This window comes from Panulirus ornatus, chromosome 56 (genome assembly GCF_036320965.1).
Source record: "Panulirus ornatus isolate Po-2019 chromosome 56, ASM3632096v1, whole genome shotgun sequence".
NCBI classification, from domain to species: Eukaryota; Metazoa; Arthropoda; class Malacostraca; order Decapoda; family Palinuridae; genus Panulirus; species Panulirus ornatus.
In genome coordinates, this window is record NC_092279.1 from 18,868,929 (window position 1) to 18,893,687 (window position 24,759).

Genomic DNA, 24,759 nt, shown 5'->3' on the forward strand with positions numbered 1-24,759 from the left:
TTTCCTTTTTCACCAATAGCTTTTGGGTTCGTCCGTAAGCAAACACAATTAACTCCCTGCCATTCATCCGGTTGGATGATATCACACACACACACACACACACACACACACACACACACACACACACACACACACACACACAACATACATACAAAAGCCTCCTCTGAATAGGGAAAGAGCAATCTTGACCTCCCCACACATGGACCCTTTCTCCAGCCGGGAGAACTTGGGTGACCGGGAAGCCACGATAGTTCTCAAAGACGTGCCAGAGGAGAGACACACTGGTGGACGCTGGGTTGGTATGTACACAGGACAATGTGAGGTGGTATACCCCCTTAACGGTGCAGGGGTATGATATAACCTCGATCGATTGTGGTATATCCCTTTACGGGTCAGGGGCATAATAACCTCGATCCATTGTGGTATATCCCTTTACGGGTCAGGGGTATAATAACCTCGATCCATTGTGGTACATCCCTTTACGGGACAAAACGAATGAGCAAATAACAAGTTATCATGGCGGGGTAACACAAGTGCAACACCACACATCTGATGGCGGGGTAACACAAGTGCAACACCACACATCTGATGGCGGGGTAACACAAGTGCAACAACACCACACATCTGTGTTTCTTCTCTCTGGGGTCAAGCAGATAAACGCAGCCGCCCGGGACTCAAACCAGTAAAATCGTGGTACGGAAGCGGAGATATCAAACAGAGAACTGACGGAAGACCCCATTGTTCCTCATGTTGGTGTGGCCTCAACCAGGCTGATCACAATAATCATCACAAACATGTCTCTTGCACTTCCGAGGGAGGTATGAGTGCTTTCTAGACCATGTAAATGAGGTATACTATGTCTTTGAGCTTAGGAGGCCTGGTACGTCGGAGATCTGGTACTGCTTCCCCGACCGATCTTGTGCGCTAACAGCCCAACCCCATCTGTACCTGCCAGACACAACTGCTAAGTTGGTCTGCTACCAGAATGTAGCACCTTGAATTGTCATCATATGTCCTCAGGAATTCTTAAATGCTTACCGCAATCTCACTTTCCTTCTCTCCAAATGAAAAAAAAAAATATACGAAAATGAGACTCATACATACACATACACGTCTACAAACAGACAAACACACACAAACTAGTGAGGGAAGGCAGAGCCTTGTGTGAGGCAGAGGGAACCCCGCCTCTCTACCTGTGGCATCTCCCCAGCAGAGGTCCAGGTCGTGGGAGGAGGAGGGGGGTGGGAGATTTTCTGGACGGGTCGTGTGTGCTGTGCCCCGTATAGCCAGCCTCTCACGTGTCTATCCTCCAATGTAAACCCGGCTCGCCTGCCTCTTGTTTGCTCAAGGTCCTCCAGCCGCTGAGAATATCCCACAGACCAAGCCGCTTTCCCTGGCCCGCTCAGGCGGAGGGAGGGCTGGCTGGCCAGGCAAGGACAGGGGAGGAGGCGCGTGAAAAGGGAGAGGAAAGGGAAGGAAAAGCAGGCAAGGAACCACTCGGGAGAAAAAGAAATGTGGAGGACGAGGTAGCAGTGAAGAACAGAAGAGGAGGGAATGGCTGGAGGACATGAAGGGAAGAGGGTTGAAGGAAATGGGCAGGCAGTGAGGAGGGGGACAATGGGATAGCATCAAAAAGAATGAGGGTTATGTGATGGGTAAGAGGAGGAGGAGGAAGCTGCGGAAAGAGGGTCAGTGTTATGAGGAGGAGAAGAAGAAGTTGCGGGAGGAGGGAGTGACCAAGGCTACAGGAGCCGAGTATAAAGACATCACATCCTCCTCTCCAAATCTCTCTCGTCAAGTTTACTCTGCAAACTCCACAGACTGAAGAATCCCTCGTCCTTATCCTCGTTATACATGTTCTGACGGTGAAGCGGCACCACTCGCACGATGAAACCCGACTCAAAAATGTCGATTTCAACCTCACCTCGTTGTGGCAGAGCAGGAGCGGCATCATCATCATCCAGGGAATTGAAGACAGACTTCAAAACCAGTTCTGGCTTCGTCTTGTCACGGAGAAGCTGCGAGCAGCCTTGCTGGGGGATGGAGCCGGGGTTCGAAACGGGTTTCGACTTCCAACGTGCAGCTGGTGTAGTGACGGTGACACGAAAGCTAGTACTGTGAGGATGACCCCTCAAGCTGACGTCGTGAAAGTGAGTTAACCTGGCACTGTGAGGAAGACCCCATGCTGGCATCGTCGTCACACAGACTCCACAACTTGAACTGGTCACCAATGCATGCAGGAACACTGCCGAGGGGCGTCGGATGTGTTGGAGTTTCCACTCGACCGTTGTACCGAGTTGCTCCGCTGTGTGCTGCCTGCTGTTCACAGCAAGAGCTACACACAGCACAAACTGTTCGGGGCGGGTCTCGTAAAAAGCAGCGGGAGGGTCTGCGTTGTGTGGTGCTGTCGCTCACCCGTGCCAGGACCGGGCCTTTCAGGATGGGTTAAGAGCTGGCAGTACACGGCACACGGCCCTCGAGAAACGCTGTTAGGCATCTGCTCTGTTCCGGATTGACCGCACACACGGCCTCTGGAGCAGGCGGAACAAGCAACCAAGGCCACACCCCACAACCGCCACCGACACGACCACCATTACCACCAGAAACAGTAACATGAGCACGTCAGAAACCCCGGCAACACGGCACCAGTGATGCGACCTCCCCGTGCAATAATTCAGCTAACTAAAGACACACGACACTGGCCAACAGTTCTACCCAGAGTTTCCCCGTGTCTCTCGCGCTGGTGTGGTGGTTGGGGCGTGTGTGGTGATAAGAAATGGTGGTTGGTGTACTGGATGGCGTAATAGGCGGGGTGGTGACTACTGAGACGGTGGGTTGGTGTGGTGTTCGATGCTGTAGTGAGGCTACGATGTTGACAGGTAAGGTTGACGTGGTTGTTGCGGTGGATACTGGTTGCCATGGTGGTTCACGGAGGAAGAGGGAGGAGGAGGAAAGGAAGGCTCATACATAACTGGCGTCGAGGGTGAGCGTCACCTCCGTCGTCAGAATTCAATTCACGGCTCAGGAGTCGTACACAATCCAAAACGTACTCCTCTGGACCTCGTACAAGAAGCCGACCTGCACCAGCCCCAGGTCGTGATATTACAGAACAAACCATATCTCTTACTAGGCTGCCAGGGCCTCAGTGAGCTCTGGGCTGGACCAACACGTATAAAAAAGGATCAAGTTGGCTGGTTGGTGAAGTTGGCCTTTTGAGCATTCGGGTCTATACCAACTGCCAGGGCGGGGTCATTTACAGGTCATCGGAACGTCAAGCCATCAACGAACACCCCTCCCAAAAAAGAAAAAAAAATAGAATCTTGTAACCTTCACGTGTTCCGACACTCTCACACTCCAATAACAAAGTATAAAAAGTATTTAATATAACAAAGGTATATAATATAACAAGTATTGAGACAGATTCTTAACGACCGTGGAGCTAGTGATGGGTCGGGATATGGTCACCGTACCAGCCCTCACACAGCTGGTGTGTGTGTGTGTGTGTGTGTGTGTGGCACCTTCAATTATACAAACATATATATGTATGCAATGTATGTATGTATGTATGTACCATTGTACCATCCTACCACCTCCCACCATACACTACCCCTCACACACACACACACACACACACACACACACACACACACAACCTTACCATACATAACCCTCTCCCATCTACCATATCACCCTACCACCAGTCACTCTACCATAGAATTAATCCATAACAAGGTCTTTCCTTCTTTTATAACAAGTTCTTTCCTTCTTTTCTTTTCTTTTTTCAAAAAACTCTCGTTGTTCACCGATACTTTCACAAACTTTCCTGCAGATCTGCCAACACACACACACACACACAGTCCCTTCCTGCAATGGGTGATCCGTCCTCATCCAGACTAGATACAACAGCCCTATAAGTCATCACTGAAGTCAAGGAAACTATTGCAGACAACTCCTCTCGTATTGGAAGACTTAGCTAATCTCAGACGCGCACTGCTTTCTTCTTTCTCTCCTTCTCCTTCTTCTTCCTAGCCAGTGAACTGTATGTTCCATTCTCTTCCTATTTTATACTTCTACTCAGCTACTGGTACGAACCTTTTGCGAGGGGTCACCAGTGACCACAGGCAAACAAAAGGCTGGCACTCTGCTCTTCTCGCCAACCTTCGTTCAAAGGGCTTCCTTCCTCTCCCTACCTCACTCCGGCCGGACCGCACGCTCCCGAAACCATCACAAACCCAGTCAACAAACTACATCTTAACAGTCACTCAATCTTGGGCGTTCTCAAACCACCATACAGGGCCAATTGTGAGCACACTGTACGTCCAATCAGGAGTGATTATCAGGTTGTCCGGACTTTCGCTCGTCGTCCGTCAGTTAAGACACAGCCAAGACCACTAAGTGACAGGAGAGAGAGGAGAGTGACCACGTCAAAAAATAACCGGAGTTTACGAGTGCACAAGAGCTCTGTACAGGCCACAAGCGACCTATACTTGGAGGGGTGACTGTAATATTCATGGAGCTGCATCCCTCTGACCCAGTTTAAAAATATCACTGGGGAACGGGGAAAAAGGGGACTGCATGAATATAGTCTCTCTCTCTCTCTCTCTCTCTCTCTCTCTCTCTCTCTCTCTCTCTCTCTATATATATATATATATATATATATATATATATATATATATATATATATATACCGGATGGATATTTTTCACCTCATACCGTTTCCCGCTTCAGCGAGGTATTGTCAAGAACGGGCGGCTGAGCCACGAAGGACACAGATAGATAGAGAGACCGAGAGATAGACGGATAAATAACTAGATAGACAGATAAATAAATAGACAGATACATAGATAGACAGGTAGATAAATAGACAGATAAAAAAATATACACACAGATAGTCCGACCCACAACCCCGTATGCAAACCCCAAACACTGCATGCCCCCAGCTGGAAGCGACATAGAAAATTTTTTTAACAAACCACATCCCCGGCTACCCAGCAGGGTACACCGTGCCAACACCCACCCACGGTCCTGTCCCACGTCTCCAGCAGGGTACACCCTGCCAACACCCACCCACGGCCCTATCCCACGTCTCCAGCAAGGTACACCCTGCCAACACCCACCCACGGCCCTGTCCCACGTCTCCAGCAGGGTGCACCCTGCCAACACCTGCAGCAGGGTCGGCGGCCCCGTCTCCCTGCTTACAACACACACTAGAGACGGGCCAGCCCCTCACCTCATGTAAACCACGACCACCATCTCTCACACGTATATGTACTGTTCTACCCGACCAGCCTATGAAAATTAACACCACTAAACCAACAAAATCCATTACGACTACAGCTGATACGGCATTTGAAAAAAAGAAAATAATAGTACCGAGAGTAAATTAAAAGCTAACTTGTCCTCATGTTGACCTATAAGCACTTAACAGCCTCGTTGGGTCAGTATTACCGAACCAATTTCGAAGCGTGATGGCAATGTCCGGACCCCCCCCCCCCCCCCCCATTTCCAGCTCCATAACAATTACGGTTAAATTTACCATTACCGGCTGTAGTCACGTACGTACGTACGCGTGGCAACGGATATAACGTACATTAAGTGAAACTTGTACGCGGGTATCAACGCTTTCCACACTACCACTACTACTACTACTACTACTACTACCACTACTACTACTACTACTACCACTACCACTACTACTACTACTACTACTACTACCTCCCCACAACACAGCAGCCTAACATGGGGCCACGCCACTAGCTTCGCTGCTCTGGCGGGCTGGCTGGCTCCCTGGCTCACGCCCCCACCACCACCACCACAGCTTGGCTTGGTCTGGTGCGCTCTGAAGACACGTACCGCTGGACTACCTTCAATTCCTCTCCACCTGTACAGAATGCCTCCGATGTTTCTGGTTGGCTGTAGGCAACGCGCTGAAGGGTTCGTGGCACCTTCTGGTTTCAGTGGTGATGTTTCTTAAGAGCTACTTCTTCAGTAGTGGCGTTTCCCGGTGGAAGCGGATGCCACCGTAACAAACCACCACCACCATCACCACTGGATTCAAAAGGGCGTAACATAATAACCACAAACTTTCACCACACACCACAACGTCACCAAACATCATCGCCCACTTCCAACGTCATCACACATCAACCACGTCTCCCCACACCAACCACGTCACCTCACACCAGCCAAATCACTACACACCAGGCACGTCGCCACACACCAGCCACGCCACCACACACAATCCACGCCACCACACACCCTACCGCAACCCCCGACACGGGCCACCAGGCAGACCCCGGCCTATGTGCGCGCCCTTCCGCCATACACTATGGTAACCTCCCTAATGGTCAACCCACGTTTTCAGCAGATCACGTTACCCTATTGAAATATGTATGTAGGGTAACCAACCTTACGTGGCGCTGCGGTGGAGGAATGGTGGGTGTAGCGAGGAAGGGCACGGCAAGCGTGAGGAGGGAAGTGATGGTGATGGGAGGGAGGGAGGGAGGGAGAAGGATATGGGTATGGGAAGCGTTGGCGATGGCTGGTGGCGATAACAAGTGGAAGAGATCACGTGAAGGTCGAGTAAGGAGGATGGTGTGGATGTGGAAGGGGTGGAATGGATGAGGAGGTGTACCTATGCAAGCTGGAGGTGTAGGACCAGGATCCGCGTGGAGGGTGAGGGGTACGTGCTGGGTGTAGTGGTGTGGACAGTGCAAGGTGTAGTGAGGGTGGGGTCATCAGTCCAGGGCGTAGGTGAAGAATACGTGCTAGGTGTACTAGGGGAGCGAAGAACAGGGTGTGGGTGAGGAGCCAAGGGCAGAGTGTGGGAGGGGGGCATGTACTGGGAGAACTATGGTCATGGTGATGGGTTTCGTGACAGGTGTGTGTGTGTGTGTGTGTGTGTGTGTGTGTGTGTGTGTCGGTGCAGTCGTGAGGCCTGTGTGTATATTATTCATACCATTAATCGTCCTCTTACATGACAATGCTCTGGGTTATCTGATCTTCACATGAGGAATATATATATATATATATATATATGAAATTCCTTCGCTAAAATAAAATGTTTAAAACGCTAGAAATTAGGTCATATTTCTGCTGGACTGTTCTGTAAGTACCTTGGCCCAGTGCGCTAGAATCTTTTCCCTCGTTTCCTAAAAACGAAAACTATATTCCCTTCCCCTTATAACTTAAAACGGGCGTGGGGACACACCACCCCCTCACTCCTTACCAATATTCTGGAGCATTATATCATCATCATCATCCGTTCGCACCTTCTCACAAACGACCAATACGCTACGTTGGTACGATATGCGCACTGCAGGAGTATAGATAGTGAGGGGTTCAAAGTGGTTTAAAGATCACCTGGAGCGCTTTTTGAGCCCGAGGATTTGATGCTAGAAGACGAGGCCCATGTTCTACTTCCGTGTCAATCAAACGTGTCGGAAAAATTACCAATTTGCTGCGGGCCAAGACCTGGAGCTGTTCACATGTGTCTCAAGATTTCGAGGGATACAAGAGGAGTTTGATGGATTTGAGCAAGACGGTACGACCCCTGAGGCACGACGGTACGACCCCTGAGACACGATGGTGCGACCCCTGAGGCACGACGGTACGACCCCTGAGACACGATGGTGCGACCCCTGAGACACGACGGTACGACCCCTGAGACATGATGGTACGACCCCTGAGACATGACGGTACGACCCCTGAGGCACGACGGTACGACCCCTGAGACACGACGGTACGACCCCTGAGACACGATGGTGCGACCCCTGAGGCACGATGGTACGACCCCTGAAGCACGACGGTTCGACCCCTGAGACATGATGGTACGACCCCTGAGACACGACGGTACGACCCCTGAGACACGACGGTACGACCCCTGAGACACGACGGTACGACCCCTGAGACATGATGGTACGACCCCTGAGACACGATGGTGCGACCCCTGAGGCACGACGGTACGACCCCTGAGGCACGACGGTACGACCCCTGAGACACGATGGTGCGACCCCTGAGGCACGACGGTACGACCCCTGAGACACGACGGTACGACCCCTGAGACACGACGGTACGACCCCTGAGACACGATGGTGCGACCCCTGAGGCACGACGGTACGACCCCTGAGACATGATGGTACGACCCCTGAGACATGATGGTACGACCCCTGAGACACGACGGTACGACCCCTGAGACATGATGGTACGACCCCTGAGACACGACGGTACGACCCCTGAGACACGACGGTACGACCCCTGAGACACGACGGTACGACCCCTGAGACACGACGGTACGACCCCTGAGACACGACGGTACGACCCCTGAGACACGACGGTACGACCCCTGAGACACGACGGTACGACCCCTGAGACACGACGGTACGACCCCTGAGACATGATGGTACGACCCCTGAGACATGATGGTACGACCCCTGAGACACGACGGTACGACCCCTGAGACACGACGGTACGACCCCTGAGACACGACGGTACGACCCCTGAGACACGACGGTACGACCCCTGAGACACGACGGTACGACCCCTGAGACACGACGGTACGACCCCTGAGACACGACGGTACGACCCCTGAGACACGACGGTACGACCCCTGAGACATGATGGTACGACCCCTGAGACACGACGGTACGACCCCTGAGACATGATGGTACGACCCCTGAGACACGATGGTGCGACCCCTGAGGCACGACGGTACGACCCCTGAGACACGATGGTGCGACCCCTGAGGCACGACGGTACGACCCCTGAGACACGACGGTACGACCCCTGAGACACGACGGTACGACCCCTGAGACATGATGGTACGACCCCTGAGACACGATGGTGCGACCCCTGAGGCACGACGGTACGACCCCTGAGGCACGACGGTACGACCCCTGAGACACGATGGTGCGACCCCTGAGGCACGACGGTACGACCCCTGAGACATGATGGTACGACCCCTGAGACACGATGGTGCGACCCCTGAGGCACGACGGTACGACCCCTGAGACATGATGGTACGACCCCTGAGACATGATGGTACGACCCCTGAGACATGATGGTACGACCCCTGAGACATGATGGTACGACCCCTGAGACACGATGGTGCGACCCCTGAGGCACGACGGTACGACCCCTGAGACACGACGGTACGACCCCTGAGACACGATGGTGCGACCCCTGAGGCACGACGGTACGACCCCTGAGACACGATGGTGCGACCCCTGAGGCACGACGGTACGACCCCTGAGACACGACGGTACGACCCCTGAGACACGATGGTGCGACCCCTGAGGCACGACGGTACGACCCCTGAGACACGACGGTACGACCCCTGAGACACGACGGTACGACCCCTGAGACACGACGGTACGACCCCTGAGACACGATGGTGCGACCCCTGAGGCACGACGGTACGACCCCTGAGACACGACGGTACGACCCCTGAGACACGACGGTACGACCCCTGAGACACGACGGTACGACCCCTGAGACATGATGGTACGACCCCTGAGACACGACGGTACGACCCCTGAGACACGATGGTGCGACCCCTGAGGCACGACGGTACGACCCCTGAGACATGATGGTACGACCCCTGAGACACGATGGTGCGACCCCTGAGGCACGACGGTACGACCCCTGAGACACGATGGTGCGACCCCTGAGGCACGACGGTACGACCCCTGAGACATGATGGTACGACCCCTGAGACATGATGGTACGACCCCTGAGACACGATGGTGCGACCCCTGAGGCACGACGGTACGACCCCTGAGACACGATGGTGCGACCCCTGAGGCACGACGGTACGACCCCTGAGACACGACGGTACGACCCCTGAGACACGACGGTACGACCCCTGAGACATGATGGTACGACCCCTGAGACACGATGGTGCGACCCCTGAGGCACGACGGTACGACCCCTGAGACACGACGGTACGACCCCTGAGACATGATGGTACGACCCCTGAGACACGATGGTGCGACCCCTGAGGCACGACGGTACGACCCCTGAGACATGATGGTACGACCCCTGAGACACGACGGTACGACCCCTGAGACATGATGGTACGACCCCTGAGACATGATGGTACGACCCCTGAGACATGATGGTACGACCCCTGAGACATGATGGTACGACCCCTGAGACACGACGGTACGACCCCTGAGACACGATGGTGCGACCCCTGAGGCACGACGGTACGACCCCTGAGACATGATGGTACGACCCCTGAGACATGATGGTACGACCCCTGAGACATGATGGTACGACCCCTGAGACATGATGGTACGACCCCTGAGACATGATGGTACGACCCCTGAGACATGATGGTACGACCCCTGAGACACGACGGTACGACCCCTGAGACATGATGGTACGACCCCTGAGACATGATGGTACGACCCCTGAGACATGATGGTACGACCCCTGAGACATGATGGTACGACCCCTGAGACATGATGGTACGACCCCTGAGACATGATGGTACGACCCCTGAGACATGATGGTACGACCCCTGAGACATGATGGTACGACCCCTGAGACACGATGGTGCGACCCCTGAGGCACGACGGTACGACCCCTGAGACATGATGGTACGACCCCTGAGACATGATGGTACGACCCCTGAGACACGATGGTGCGACCCCTGAGGCACGACGGTACGACCCCTGAGACATGATGGTACGACCCCTGAGACATGATGGTACGACCCCTGAGACACGATGGTGCGACCCCTGAGGCACGACGGTACGACCCCTGAGACACGATGGTGCGACCCCTGAGGCACGACGGTACGACCCCTGAGACACGATGGTGCGACCCCTGAGGCACGACGGTACGACCCCTGAGACACGACGGTACGACCCCTGAGACATGATGGTACGACCCCTGAGACACGATGGTGCGACCCCTGAGGCACGACGGTACGACCCCTGAGACACGACGGTACGACCCCTGAGACATGATGGTACGACCCCTGAGACACGATGGTGCGACCCCTGAGGCACGACGGTACGACCCCTGAGACATGATGGTACGACCCCTGAGGCACGACGGTACGACCCCTGAGACACGATGGTGCGACCCCTGAGGCACGACGGTACGACCCCTGAGACACGATGGTGCGACCCCTGAGGCACGACGGTACGACCCCTGAGACACGACGGTACGACCCCTGAGACACGACGGTACGACCCCTGAGACACGATGGTGCGACCCCTGAGGCACGACGGTACGACCCCTGAGGCACGACGGTACGACCCCTGAGACATGATGGTACGACCCCTGAGACACGACGGTACGACCCCTGAGACACGATGGTGCGACCCCTGAGGCACGACGGTACGACCCCTGAGACATGATGGTACGACCCCTGAGACACGACGGTACGACCCCTGAGACATGATGGTACGACCCCTGAGACACGATGGTGCGACCCCTGAGGCACGACGGTACGACCCCTGAGACATGATGGTACGACCCCTGAGACATGATGGTACGACCCCTGAGACATGATGGTACGACCCCTGAGACACGATGGTGCGACCCCTGAGGCACGACGGTACGACCCCTGAGACATGATGGTACGACCCCTGAGACACGATGGTGCGACCCCTGAGGCACGACGGTACGACCCCTGAGACACGACGGTACGACCCCTGAGACATGATGGTACGACCCCTGAGACACGACGGTACGACCCCTGAGACACGACGGTACGACCCCTGAGACACGACGGTACGACCCCTGAGACATGATGGTACGACCCCTGAGACATGATGGTACGACCCCTGAGACACGACGGTACGACCCCTGAGACATGATGGTACGACCCCTGAGACACGACGGTACGACCCCTGAGACACGACGGTACGACCCCTGAGACACGACGGTACGACCCCTGAGACACGACGGTACGACCCCTGAGACACGACGGTACGACCCCTGAGACACGATGGTGCGACCCCTGAGGCACGACGGTACGACCCCTGAGGCACGACGGTACGACCCCTGAGACACGATGGTGCGACCCCTGAGGCACGACGGTACGACCCCTGAGACACGATGGTGCGACCCCTGAGGCACGACGGTACGACCCCTGAGACATGATGGTACGACCCCTGAGACACGACGGTACGACCCCTGAGGCACGACGGTACGACCCCTGAGACACGATGGTGCGACCCCTGAGGCACGACGGTACGACCCCTGAGACACGACGGTACGACCCCTGAGACACGACGGTACGACCCCTGAGACATGATGGTACGACCCCTGAGACACGATGGTGCGACCCCTGAGGCACGACGGTACGACCCCTGAGACACGATGGTGCGACCCCTGAGGCACGACGGTACGACCCCTGAGACATGATGGTACGACCCCTGAGACACGACGGTACGACCCCTGAGACATGATGGTACGACCCCTGAGACATGATGGTACGACCCCTGAGACATGATGGTACGACCCCTGAGACATGATGGTACGACCCCTGAGACATGATGGTACGACCCCTGAGACATGATGGTACGACCCCTGAGACACGACGGTACGACCCCTGAGACACGACGGTACGACCCCTGAGACACGATGGTGCGACCCCTGAGGCACGACGGTACGACCCCTGAGACACGACGGTACGACCCCTGAGACACGACGGTACGACCCCTGAGACACGATGGTGCGACCCCTGAGGCACGACGGTACGACCCCTGAGACACGACGGTACGACCCCTGAGACATGATGGTACGACCCCTGAGACATGATGGTACGACCCCTGAGACACGATGGTGCGACCCCTGAGGCACGACGGTACGACCCCTGAGACACGACGGTACGACCCCTGAGGCACGACGGTACGACCCCTGAGGCACGACGGTACGACCCCTGAGACATGATGGTACGACCCCTGAGACACGATGGTGCGACCCCTGAGGCACGACGGTACGACCCCTGAGACATGATGGTACGACCCCTGAGACACGACGGTACGACCCCTGAGACATGATGGTACGACCCCTGAGACATGATGGTACGACCCCTGAGACACGACGGTACGACCCCTGAGACACGACGGTACGACCCCTGAGACATGATGGTACGACCCCTGAGACATGATGGTACGACCCCTGAGACATGATGGTACGACCCCTGAGACATGATGGTACGACCCCTGAGACACGATGGTGCGACCCCTGAGGCACGACGGTACGACCCCTGAGACATGATGGTACGACCCCTGAGACATGATGGTACGACCCCTGAGACATGATGGTACGACCCCTGAGACATGATGGTACGACCCCTGAGACACGACGGTACGACCCCTGAGACACGATGGTGCGACCCCTGAGGCACGACGGTACGACCCCTGAGACATGATGGTACGACCCCTGAGACACGATGGTGCGACCCCTGAGGCACGACGGTACGACCCCTGAGACATGAGGTAGAAGGGAGGAGGAGAGACGCTGGTAAATCAACTCACAAGTCCCTACTTCATCTCAGTCTCCCTCTCCCTCCCCCTCTAAGCAGGTGGAACAAATTGGCATATACATCCCATTCCCTGCAGAGCTTCATGATGCGAAAAATAATGGAATTGGACAATGTCAACCACGTACAGACCCTTTACCCTTAGTAATATCACCTGGATACCTAATGTATGAGCTACGCCAATACGCAGACAAGAGCAAGGGGGTGGAGTGGGGGAGTTTGATTATCCACACACACACACACACACACACACTTCTAAACATCTCGAGAAACAGCCCACCAAGCGCCACCCAGCTCGTATAAAACGTCGAATCGAGTGGTAGGTTGAAATCCATTCCCAAATATACCCCTTAAAAGTGGTCCTAACCTCTCCTTCATGTCTGCTACACTACACGCAAAGACTAGGAGGAGGAAGAAAGAAAACAAAAAAGTAATCTCCATCACATCTTTCCCTCTCCCCTCGTCTGCCAGCCATTATGGGGAAGGGAAACGTCACGCGAGGGGCGGGAGGGGACCTACTCCAATTCTTCCTTTACGGGCGTGAAGCACCCTTCGCAAGTATAAGGATTACTGAATTCAATTTACTCTGCGGAGATCAATGGCACTCGTGTATTCCAAACAGGAAGAGTAGGCCATAATCCGGTATTGTGCCATTACGGCTGGCCCCGAGGAGGAGGAGGAGAGAGGTGGGGGAGGAAGAGGAGGAGAGGGGAGGACGCAAGAAGAAAGCGAATAACAGCTTATAGGAAGAAAAGAAAAGAGTGATAAAGTATGTAAGTAAGGACGGTTTAGGGGGAGGGGCGATAAAAGGACACTGGAATGAGAGAGAGAGAGAGAGAGAGAGAGAGAGAGAGAGAGAGAGAGAGAGAGAGAGAGAGAGAGAGAGATGAACTGCAGGACATCCGAGACAATAAGGGAATGAGTGAAAAGTGAATAAATGGTGGGAATGGGATAGACAGGAAGACCAGAAGGAGGAGGAAGAGGACGGAAGAGGAGGAGGAGGACGGAAGAGGAGGAAGAAGAGGAGGAGGAGGAGGAGGAAAGGCTCCGAGTCCTGACGAGTAAAGGTACGGCAGAAGAGGGTCCTTCTGTTGAGTCCTTCTGTTGAGGACTTGTGGGCTGACGAGTGCCTTACGTCTTTACCGGCTCCTTCCTGAGGGAGGGGAGGGGGAGGGAACGTCAGAGATTGAGGACAGAACGCTGGCTCCTCCAGCCAGGGCGCTGCCAGGGGGCTCCTCTCACAGTTCATCCTCTCACATAACAAGGAAAAAAAATCTATCGTGAGGCAGGAATTCACCACGTTATGATTGATCTTCTAAAATGATGATGTGTACCACAAGGACACAAAGTTCTTTCAAAATGAGCGTATTGAATATGTACACATAAGGTGTGGGGCCATCTTGTTACACTGATGGACCACTGTGTACCAGTGTGGGGTCCACTGTGGACCAGTGACAAAACGAACACTGCCAGATTGAGAATATAACAACATAATTCCAAACAGCTGTAAAATTGTTCACTCAAGAGAAAATACATTTCTATAGAAACTCATAGTTGGAATACATCAAAGGTAGCATTCTGTGTGTGTGTGTGTGTGTGTGTGTGTGTGTGTGTGTGTGTGTGTGTGTGTGTGTGTGTGTGTGCGTTCGTAGAAGGCAGCTTGTGGTACGAGGTGATGTAAAAGTCTACGGTCATCACGTATCACGTTTTACTATCTCACGTCTGACTCATATGGAATAAATAATAATAATAATAATGATAATAATAGTAATAATAATAATAATAATAATAATAATAATAATAATAATAATATTAATAATAATAATAATATAAAGATAACTATTATTATCATTATTATTCTTATTATTATTATCATTATCATTATCATCATTATCATTATTCATTATTATTATTATCATTATCATTATCATTATCATTATCATTATCATTATAATACTATTCATATTATTAATGATAATAATAATAATAATAATAATAATAATAATAATAATAATAACAATAATAATAATAATAATAATAATAATAATAATAATAATAATAAAATACACTTCCCTTTCTTTCAATCTGAAGACAACGGGAATATGAGTGCTTAGCTCTCAGTCTTCTCCCCTGTGTGTCTTATACAAAATGAAGTTCCTTTCATTAAGAAACCTTTCAGATGGACACTCTTGCTTAAAGGCTTCTAGTTTCCTTTTTATATATATCATTTTCTCTCGACACTGCAATGAGATTTTGATAAAAAAAAAAAAGATCTATTTATCATCTACTACGGAAAACACAAGCAGTACTTCACAATCACAGGACATCTGTATGAAAGACTGGAACGGGCTAAGGAAGTTTGGACGAAGGGACACAGGAACGGAACATAGTAACTGTGGGACGCACGCATGGACGTAGGGAAACAGGAACGGAACACAGTAACTGTGGGACGCATGGACGTAGGGAAACAGGAACGGAACACAGTAACTGTGGGACGCATGGACGTAGGGAAACAGGAACGGAACACAGTAACTGTGGGACGCATGGACGTAGGGAAACAGGAACGGAACATAGTAACTGTGGGACGCATGCATGGACGTAGGGAAACAGGAACGGAACAACGTGGCTGAAGGTTAGGTTGGACGAACGAAACAAAGTGACTTAGGGAACGCTGCTGGACGACGAAACACAAGAACGGGGAAAGGTCAATGAGGGAAGACTGCACGAAGGGAAGCAGGAACGGAACACTGTTGTTGGCAGTTAGTCGGAGGAACTAGGAACGGAACAAGATGCGTATTTACAGCATCCAGTTGATGTATACAATGTATATGAATATACAAATTCTCACACAGACCATCAAAAGCATCTTACCTTCTGCTTCGTTTTGGGGAGAAGGAGGAAAAATAACATGGGAAAACAGTACAGCGTTAGTTAACAATAACCTCCTCCTCCTCCTCCTCCACACACACACACACACACACACACACACACACACACACACACACACACACGCACAAACACACGAAATAAGCAACGCAAATATAGCCAACAAAGCGGTTTTTAAAAAAAAAGGATGAGAACAGACGACAGCATTACCATCACTATAAATGCAGACACGCAGGAAGAGCTGGTTAACAACGAGACCCAGTATGGCCAATATATATACAGTACAACAGCAGGACATCTGCATCCTGGCAAACATTACCAATATCATACAGAGAGAGAGAGACTCACACCAGCACACGCGGAATAACAGAACGCGTTATAACAACTAAACCTGTGGGGTGGGGGGTGGGGGATTCTAAAATAGTACCAATGAAACGAAATACATATACGCACGTTATACACACACACACACACACACACACACACACACACACACACACACACACACATACAGAGGTATACACAGCTCATCAACAAAGAACAAAACGGTTGTGCAAATTACAGCATCACAATGAATAAAAAAAATGAAAAAATAAAACAAGAACCCATTGTACAGCAAATATCGACACCCACTGTGACGGATCACCACGCGTCTGAACCATCATGGCTCAGGAGGCAATAACAACCGGGTAAATACATCACAACACTATACTCACAACTGAAGATACAAAAGTGTAAAAAAAAAAAAAAAATATATACGGTAACAAGAACAGAAGACAATACAGCAAGGTGTATAGAATACAAAGGCAAACAAGTGCATACCGCAAAATATACAGTAACGGGAATAGAAGACAATACAGCAAGAGGTATAGAGTACAAAGACAAACAAGTGCATACTGATTGCGAGATAAACAAGTGTATAAAACACAACAACAACACCACCACCACAAAAACACAACAGCAGCAGACCTCTCAAGCAATAATATCCAATTGAGCACTGGAGGGGAACTGTGGAATTTATCTGGCCGCACCTTCAGCCTAATAAGCCAAAGTCATTAAACAATTTCCAGAGTTTAATTACGCCTCCCCCCCTCCCCCCCACCAAGCCCAGGACCTTCACTAATTTCGTCTTGGACTGGCGGGCGAGTGGCGCGCGGGGAGGTCCCTCTACCATCCAGCCTGCGGCACGCTGAACCCCCTCACACAGTGTGGGTAAGGGAGGAGTGGGCCCCTTGCGCCACACTTTCACTCTTCCCGCACAGTGTGTCTCTCCCTCGCCACTACACTCACAACCCTCGGGCGTGGTTTAAGGGATCGGTTGTATCTTCCCAACACCCGTGTCTCTTGCGCCTCCCAAAGGGACTTCATCATCCCATACTTACCACAGGAGGTTCACAGGGTAAGCATCGCCACCCTTTCAAAAGCCCTACCTCACTCACACGTCCAGAATGTTGACTGTCAACATTCGAGGTTTATCCTCTCAGTTCCAAGGTCTGTGACCCTCCAACGCCCATGCCAGTGTAAACAAGGTATTGACAAGTTACTCTGTGGAGATCCTTAACTGCTTGTGGACACTCGACTCTCCACACCTCTTGTGTACTCAAGATTTTGAAACACCTGTTGCGTGGAAAGTGGACACCATAACACCTACATTTCTTCTTTTTTCCAGCTTGTTGGAAGCTTCGTCCTTAAAGCACCCAGCTGTTTACACATTCAGACGTCTACACACACAGGGGACAAACACGAAAGACAGCAAGCATGTCCTTACACATCCCCCTCTCCTTCCTGTGTTGACAAATATAACAATACAGCATTACTTAAAGGACTGATTATAATTTAGGTTACATCATCTTACTTTAAGTCACAAGCCAACCCTTAGCTGTTGGGTTTTGATGGGTCTCACACACACACACACACACACACACACACATATAGACACACGGACAGACACAAATGAACAAATGGATAGACAGACCGGTATATATGCGGTATATACGATCAAATCGACCCCTTACCCTACCCTCCCTCCAAAAAAAAAAAAAAAAAGACAATCGTTTGGCTCACACATACTGGACTTAAGCCCCCACCACCACCACCACCACCACCACCACCTTCCCCAACACCCCATCCTCAACCCTCTCACGACTCCAGCAACATAACCAGCCACGCACATTTTCAAACAATTCCCCCACGACTCTAATCTCACTGTAAACGGCTTCAGTGGAACTGCCAATTCTATCGGCCATTCTTTCCAATTGTAGACCAAAAAAATCCATGACCAACAGAAATTCCGGTCGTCATCATCATCACCATCGCCACCACCCCATCTCCCCACCTTTAGGTCGACCTAGAGCGAGGGGTCGTGAAACCCGTACCATACCAAGAGGGCAACTGCCATTAAACACCCTTAAGTACACACAGGCAATTCGACTACCCCCCCCCCCCACCCCTTCCCACCCACCGTTTAACAACCATGGTACAAGGAGATAACGACTCTGTGGGTACGCTTGCGCGCGCGCGCACACACGTTGTGCCGACAGCGTCACACAAGACAAAGTTCAGTTTACCTCGGACACCAAGGCCAGGAGATATGCCAAGTGTCTCCAATAAGGAGGTGAACAACCACATTTATATATAACTTCACGCCAGCGATACCGTTGAATCGTTCTCCATTAAAGCAAACAAACAAACAAACAAACAAAAATGATTCTCCAATGCAACAAAACACAAAACAAAATTGGCCCGACCGCTTAAAGGAATGATCCAATCCAGTTGGCCCTTAAAAAAGAAAAAAAAAAGTTGTTCTGTTTGTTTAAAGCTACATAGTTTAAAGTCTCGTTATTTTTTTTTTTCTTATTTTTCTCCGGTAATGTTGCGCTGGACATTAGTTTTGCATTTTCCTACGCAGTCTACACACTTAGTTGGAAATTGTACCGGAAAAAAATCGTCTAAAATAGAGTATATACATATGGGATTGCGCGTGTGTTTTTAATCTGAATAAATACATTAATTTAAGTATAATTATATATATATATATATATATATATATATATATATATATATATATATATATATATATATATATGTATTTTTTTTTTCTTTTCATACTATACGCCATTTCCCGCATTAGCGAGGTAGCGTTGAGAACAGAGGAATAGGTCCTTTGAGGGAATATCCTCACCTGTTCATGGGGCAAAGCCACTCCTCCCTCCTTCCCTCCTCATCACCAAACATCCTCAGGTGACTCTACCCCACACCTAACCCCCTCCCTCCTTCCCTCTCCTCCATCATCCTCATCATCCTAGGATGTTGCAGGCACCGACCCCCCTTTCCTCCCTGCACCACCCCGCCTCAAAACCCACCCCACGCCCTCCGTACCCTCAACACCCACTCCGGGCCCTCCGTACCCTCAACACCCACCCCGGGCCCTCCGTACCCTCAACACCCAGCCCGCGCCCTCCGTACCCTCAACACCCACTCCGGGCCCTCCGTACCCTCAACACCCAGCCCGCGCCCTCCGTACCCTCAACACCCACCCCGCGCCCTCCGTACCCTCAACACCCACTCCGGGCCCTCCGTACCCTCAACACCCACTCCGGGCTCTCCGTACCCTCAACACCCACCCCGCGCCCTCCGTACCCTCAACACCCACCCCGCGCCCTCCGTACCCTCAACACCCACTCCGGGCCCTCCGTAACCTCAATACCCACTCCGGGCCCTCCGTAACCTCAATACCCACTCCGGGCCCTCCGTACCCTCAACACCCACAGCGGGCCCTCCGTACCCTCAACACCCACCCCGCGCCCTCCGTACCTGCTATCTCGAGCGTGGCGTTGTTGGAGGTGACGGTGCCGACCTCGTTGCTGGCCTGGCACCAGTACACCCCGGCGTCGTCCTCCTTCTTGCCGTGTACCACCCGCAGGAAGAACAGCGACCCCGTCGGCAGCAGCACCCGCTGGGACTTGGGGTCGCCCGGGGACGTCCTGCACAAGAGGAAAGAGAAATCGGAGTTAAATTATGACATTAATGGAATTCTCAAATACAAAAAAAAAAGTAATTCTAATTCCTTAAAGTTACCTTAAGATGGTTTCGGAGGTCTTCTACACCCCGCACAGCTGGGTCTGGATCCTTACCTTACCTTGACTTACACTAACGACCACTACACCTTCTCACCACAAATTCTGAGGAAGGATGAACAGCTGGGTTGACAGTGGACCGACTGCCACGACCAGGGTTCGAACGTATGCGCTCCAAAACGGATCGGCCCGTGAATGCGTCAAGGTCGGCAACGCTAATCGATACACAAATACGTCCCATATTCTAGTGAATATTTCTTTCTATCCCGACTTAATGGCTTTCCCCTTCAGTTCGTGTTCCTTAGCTTACTTCTCTCAGACTCCATTGTTCCTATCTTTATCTTTAGTTCTTTGTGCTCTTGGTTTATCAATACGGTATTGTCGCTGCCTCCTCCCTCTGTTCTCTCTCACTCCTCAAACATTATTGTTATCTTCCCCCTCTCTCCTAATCTAATCTCCCTACTCTGTTGTTCCGGACTTATCTTTGTTCCATATATTCCCATCTCCATCGTGGCCTCCCTCTCATTATTATCCCCCTCCCCCTCCAATAACCCTATCTTATCGATACTTCTTATTTTTTTTTTCTTCATTTTCAACTTCAGTTATGAAGTCGTTGTTGTCGTGGCAGCAGCTGAAGCCCCCCCGGCTGAAGTTAAGTTACTTACGACTTCCTCGAGCGGTTCAATTGTCATCACCTCCACGCCGGTTACTGACTGACCCACCTTTCCCCTCTTGTGAACGACGTAACGACCCTCGAGCACGGAAAAGACGATCTTCGAGCCCGTCCGACAATACGACCCTGGGGGAGGTGGGTGGGTTGTAACAGCATTACCCATGTCTAATCCACCAGGCTGTTCCTACACGGAGGCCCACAGGTCCGGTGACTCCTACCAGCTTGGAATATTCTATTCCGCAAGAAAACACCTCCATTTACACCATAAACCTACCACCCCTGACGCTCTAAGCATCAGCGACCCACAGTGTTGAGGACGGTCCCTCCGTACCAGGGCTGGTGTCTTACCTCGAGAGCACACACGTCTTGCCATTTACAAACAGGAGCCAAGACCTACCCCCCCCCCCCCCCAACACAATACCGTCCCCCTTATCACGGGCGCAACGCACCCTGTTATCGGGATGATGTCTGGTGTGTTGATAACGGGCGTGGAGGAAGCAGCCAGGGCGCGGACGACTTCCTCAGTGCCCCCCGGGTTGATGATGGCTGTCAGGCTTTTGGACCCACACTATCTTGGGAATGAACCTGTCAATGCCTACTGCTACCAACCTCCTCACCTCCTGGGGTTTGCTTCCCCTCTCCCTCCCTCTCTCTCTCTCTCTCTCTCTCTCTCTCTCTCCGTCTTCCCGGCGACGTCTCGTCTGTTCCTCCGGCACAGAGACGGGTCACAGGGATGCCTCATGGACAAAGAAACCGAGACAGGTGAAGTATATACACTGCTGTCACTCACAGGCCCCCTTAAGACGCGAGTGTAGTTGAGACACCAGTGTTAACACGGAGATGCGACTACACACACACACACACACACACACACACACACACACACACGCGCGCGGTTCTGGTGGGGGATATGATACAGTTGCTATCGATAGCCACCTCGACATTCTCTTCTCCAGCGTAACTCTGTGTCTAGGGACTGTCCTCGGCGAATTACGGTGATGTACACAACCGTGAGGCGAGACAGGGGGGGGGGTTCGAGTCCAACTGGCGACGAGTGAGGCGAGACGGGGGCTCGTGTCCAACTGGCGGCGTGTGAGGCGAGACGGGTGATCGTGTCCAACTGGCAACGTGTGAGGCGAGACGGGGGCACGTGAACTACACGCGAGTCAAACGTCGAGTGTAAACATATGAATAATACAGGACGGGTGAGACTTAACACCTGTGTGACATTTGCTACTTTTCTACATAGAGAGTGAAGGTAAATGCTCCACCTAGCACTCCTGCTTACCGACACCACATACTTAATCTGTTTCTAAAACCCTTCACTTTATTCGCAATGTTTCGAACACATAACGAAGTAGAATGATGTAAAAAGAGTCTCAGAAGCCATGGTATAAAATCGACAATCAATACCTGCCTTCGTGTGCGCGCCCACTACCGTAGTGTGTATATATATATACTCCCAACCACCAACTCTATGGCTCAGCTCTGCTTGGAATCTGAATGCAACATCTTCGGCAGCACGGGATTCAACCACCTGAAGCCTACCTACCCACCACAAAAGAAGGGTAGTCCCCAAACAACTTCATGATAACTACTCCTTTTGATACATCAACCGACTTCAAAGGAAAATCACACATATCCAGTTCATCAGACTTCTCATGTGGGTCTCAGTGCGGGAAATGAAAAATCCACCAGATCCGTTGGCCTCACGGATAACAGCCTGGAAGTGAAGGAAGAACCTTATATTCCCAAACCAAACATTGGGTCATGCATGCCTCCTGTCAAAACACAATACATTCCCCCAACCGAAAAGAAGAAAAAATACATCATGTTGTTTTTTCGAGAGACGTGGGAAAACCGGGTGACGGACGGTGCTAAGAAAGACATATACAGGGAACTACATTACCTCTATAGAGACGAGGGAACAATGAGAGATAAGACTCGGGCTTGCCTCTTTATGTGTGGGATGGGAGGAGAAAAGAACAGCACACGGCAGTAGAGTGAGAGAGGAGTTACAGGAGATGGTCATTACGGCACTCAAGGGGAGTATGATGAGAGAGGCGGTCAGGGAGAAAGACAAAACAAAAAAAAAAACGAAGAATGGAGAGAGATAGAGGGAGAAGAGAAGGGAGGAGAAAGGGGAAGAGAGCGAAAGACAAGGAAATGGAAAAGGAAGGAGGGAAGAGAGGCGAAGTGGACGTGGAGAGACATAATCCTGAAAAAAAAAAACGAGAAAAAAAACTTCGACGCTTCCTTCACCACCGCTTAAACCCGCAGACGCCTCCTTCATCGCCAGCAAATCCCTCCGAAGCTTTATTCATCACCACAAAATCCCCCGGAAGCTTCCTTCATCACCACCACGTCCCTGAGAGAGAGAGAGGAAAAAAAGACATCCACAATGCGAGGCACAGACACATTGCTCTGAAACGACACCGTGGTACAAAGACACAGAGAGAAACACAGACGGATAGTCAATAAGACAGACAAATGGACAGAGAAACAGCAGAATAAGCGACAGGAACTCCCTAAAATCCGTGTGGCACGTCTGTCTCTCGCTCGGCAACGCACCAAGGAACCCCCGTGGACTAAATCAGTTCCTCATATTTGCGACAGCACTTCCCTCCCCACCTCACCGCCGCACCACAGCTCCGAGATACAGAGGCAGCCCTAAATAGATCATTATGCGAAATCAAATCAATCTATTACGTCTCAGAAAGGCCTGTGGAACAGACGCATGAATTAAACGACCATGTTCTAACATGGCTGTTTTCGAGCGAGGGATAGAAATCACACCCACACACACACAAAATACTGCTTCCATTTACCACTCCAGACGAAGATGATTTTTTTTTCTCTCTCTCTGTCTCCTTCTAACGTCCATTAGAGCGTAGTTATAAAAGAACTTCTTCTCTCCTGTCTCTTGTCTCTTTTCATTACGAGACGCCTGATGTCAAATGTGTACCCTTCAGGTGGCACCAGTTATCAATTACCAATCACCTGCCTGTCACTCATGAGGACAAGGCTGGAGGCGGTTGCGACGCCCCGCCGAGCCAGTCATCACACCACGAGGCGTGACGCGCCTCACGAAGGAGGAGGAGGAGGAGGAGGGGGAGACACTCATCATCAACCCATCTATCACCACGCTGCCAAGAAACCCCCCACTCCCCCCCTACCCTCGACTCCGTCTCATTAACAAGCATTAAAGAACGGATCAGGCGACTTGGAGCTACCTCCAGCTCGCCAAAGGGAGTTGCTACCGACCAAATATTTTCAATAGTTTGTCATACATCAGAAAACCAACCAATCGGGAGACTGGCGCAACCAGGAACGTTCTACGAGCCACATCAAAAGTTTGCCATATACGAACCAACCAACCAGTCGGGTGACTGGTACAACCAAGGTGCTATAACCCAACTACTCTCGCGCGTATGACATATATCAACCAACCACCCAACCATGTGACTAGCACAGTAACCAGCTCCCTGGGCACGGTGTGTTTTGACTTGCAAACACCACCCCCTCTAACCAACCAGACGGTTGGCACAGCAACCAACGTATTCCAGCGCCATTCCATACGAGGTTTCCCTAAAGTAGACGTAAATGTACTCGAGGGTGTG

At 51.6% G+C, this 24,759-nt stretch overlaps 1 protein-coding gene across 1 annotated transcript in view; it reads right to left on the reverse strand.

Moving 5' to 3' along the window:
- LOC139765797 (roundabout homolog 2-like) overlaps positions 1-24,759 on the reverse strand; it is a 318,120-nt gene that overhangs the window by 277,229 nt on the left and 16,132 nt on the right. Inside the window, exon 3 of the mRNA XM_071693591.1 lies at positions 20,204-20,373. Coding sequence (XP_071549692.1) covers positions 20,204-20,373 — 170 coding nt within the window. The remainder of the gene's footprint in view (positions 1-20,203; positions 20,374-24,759) is intronic.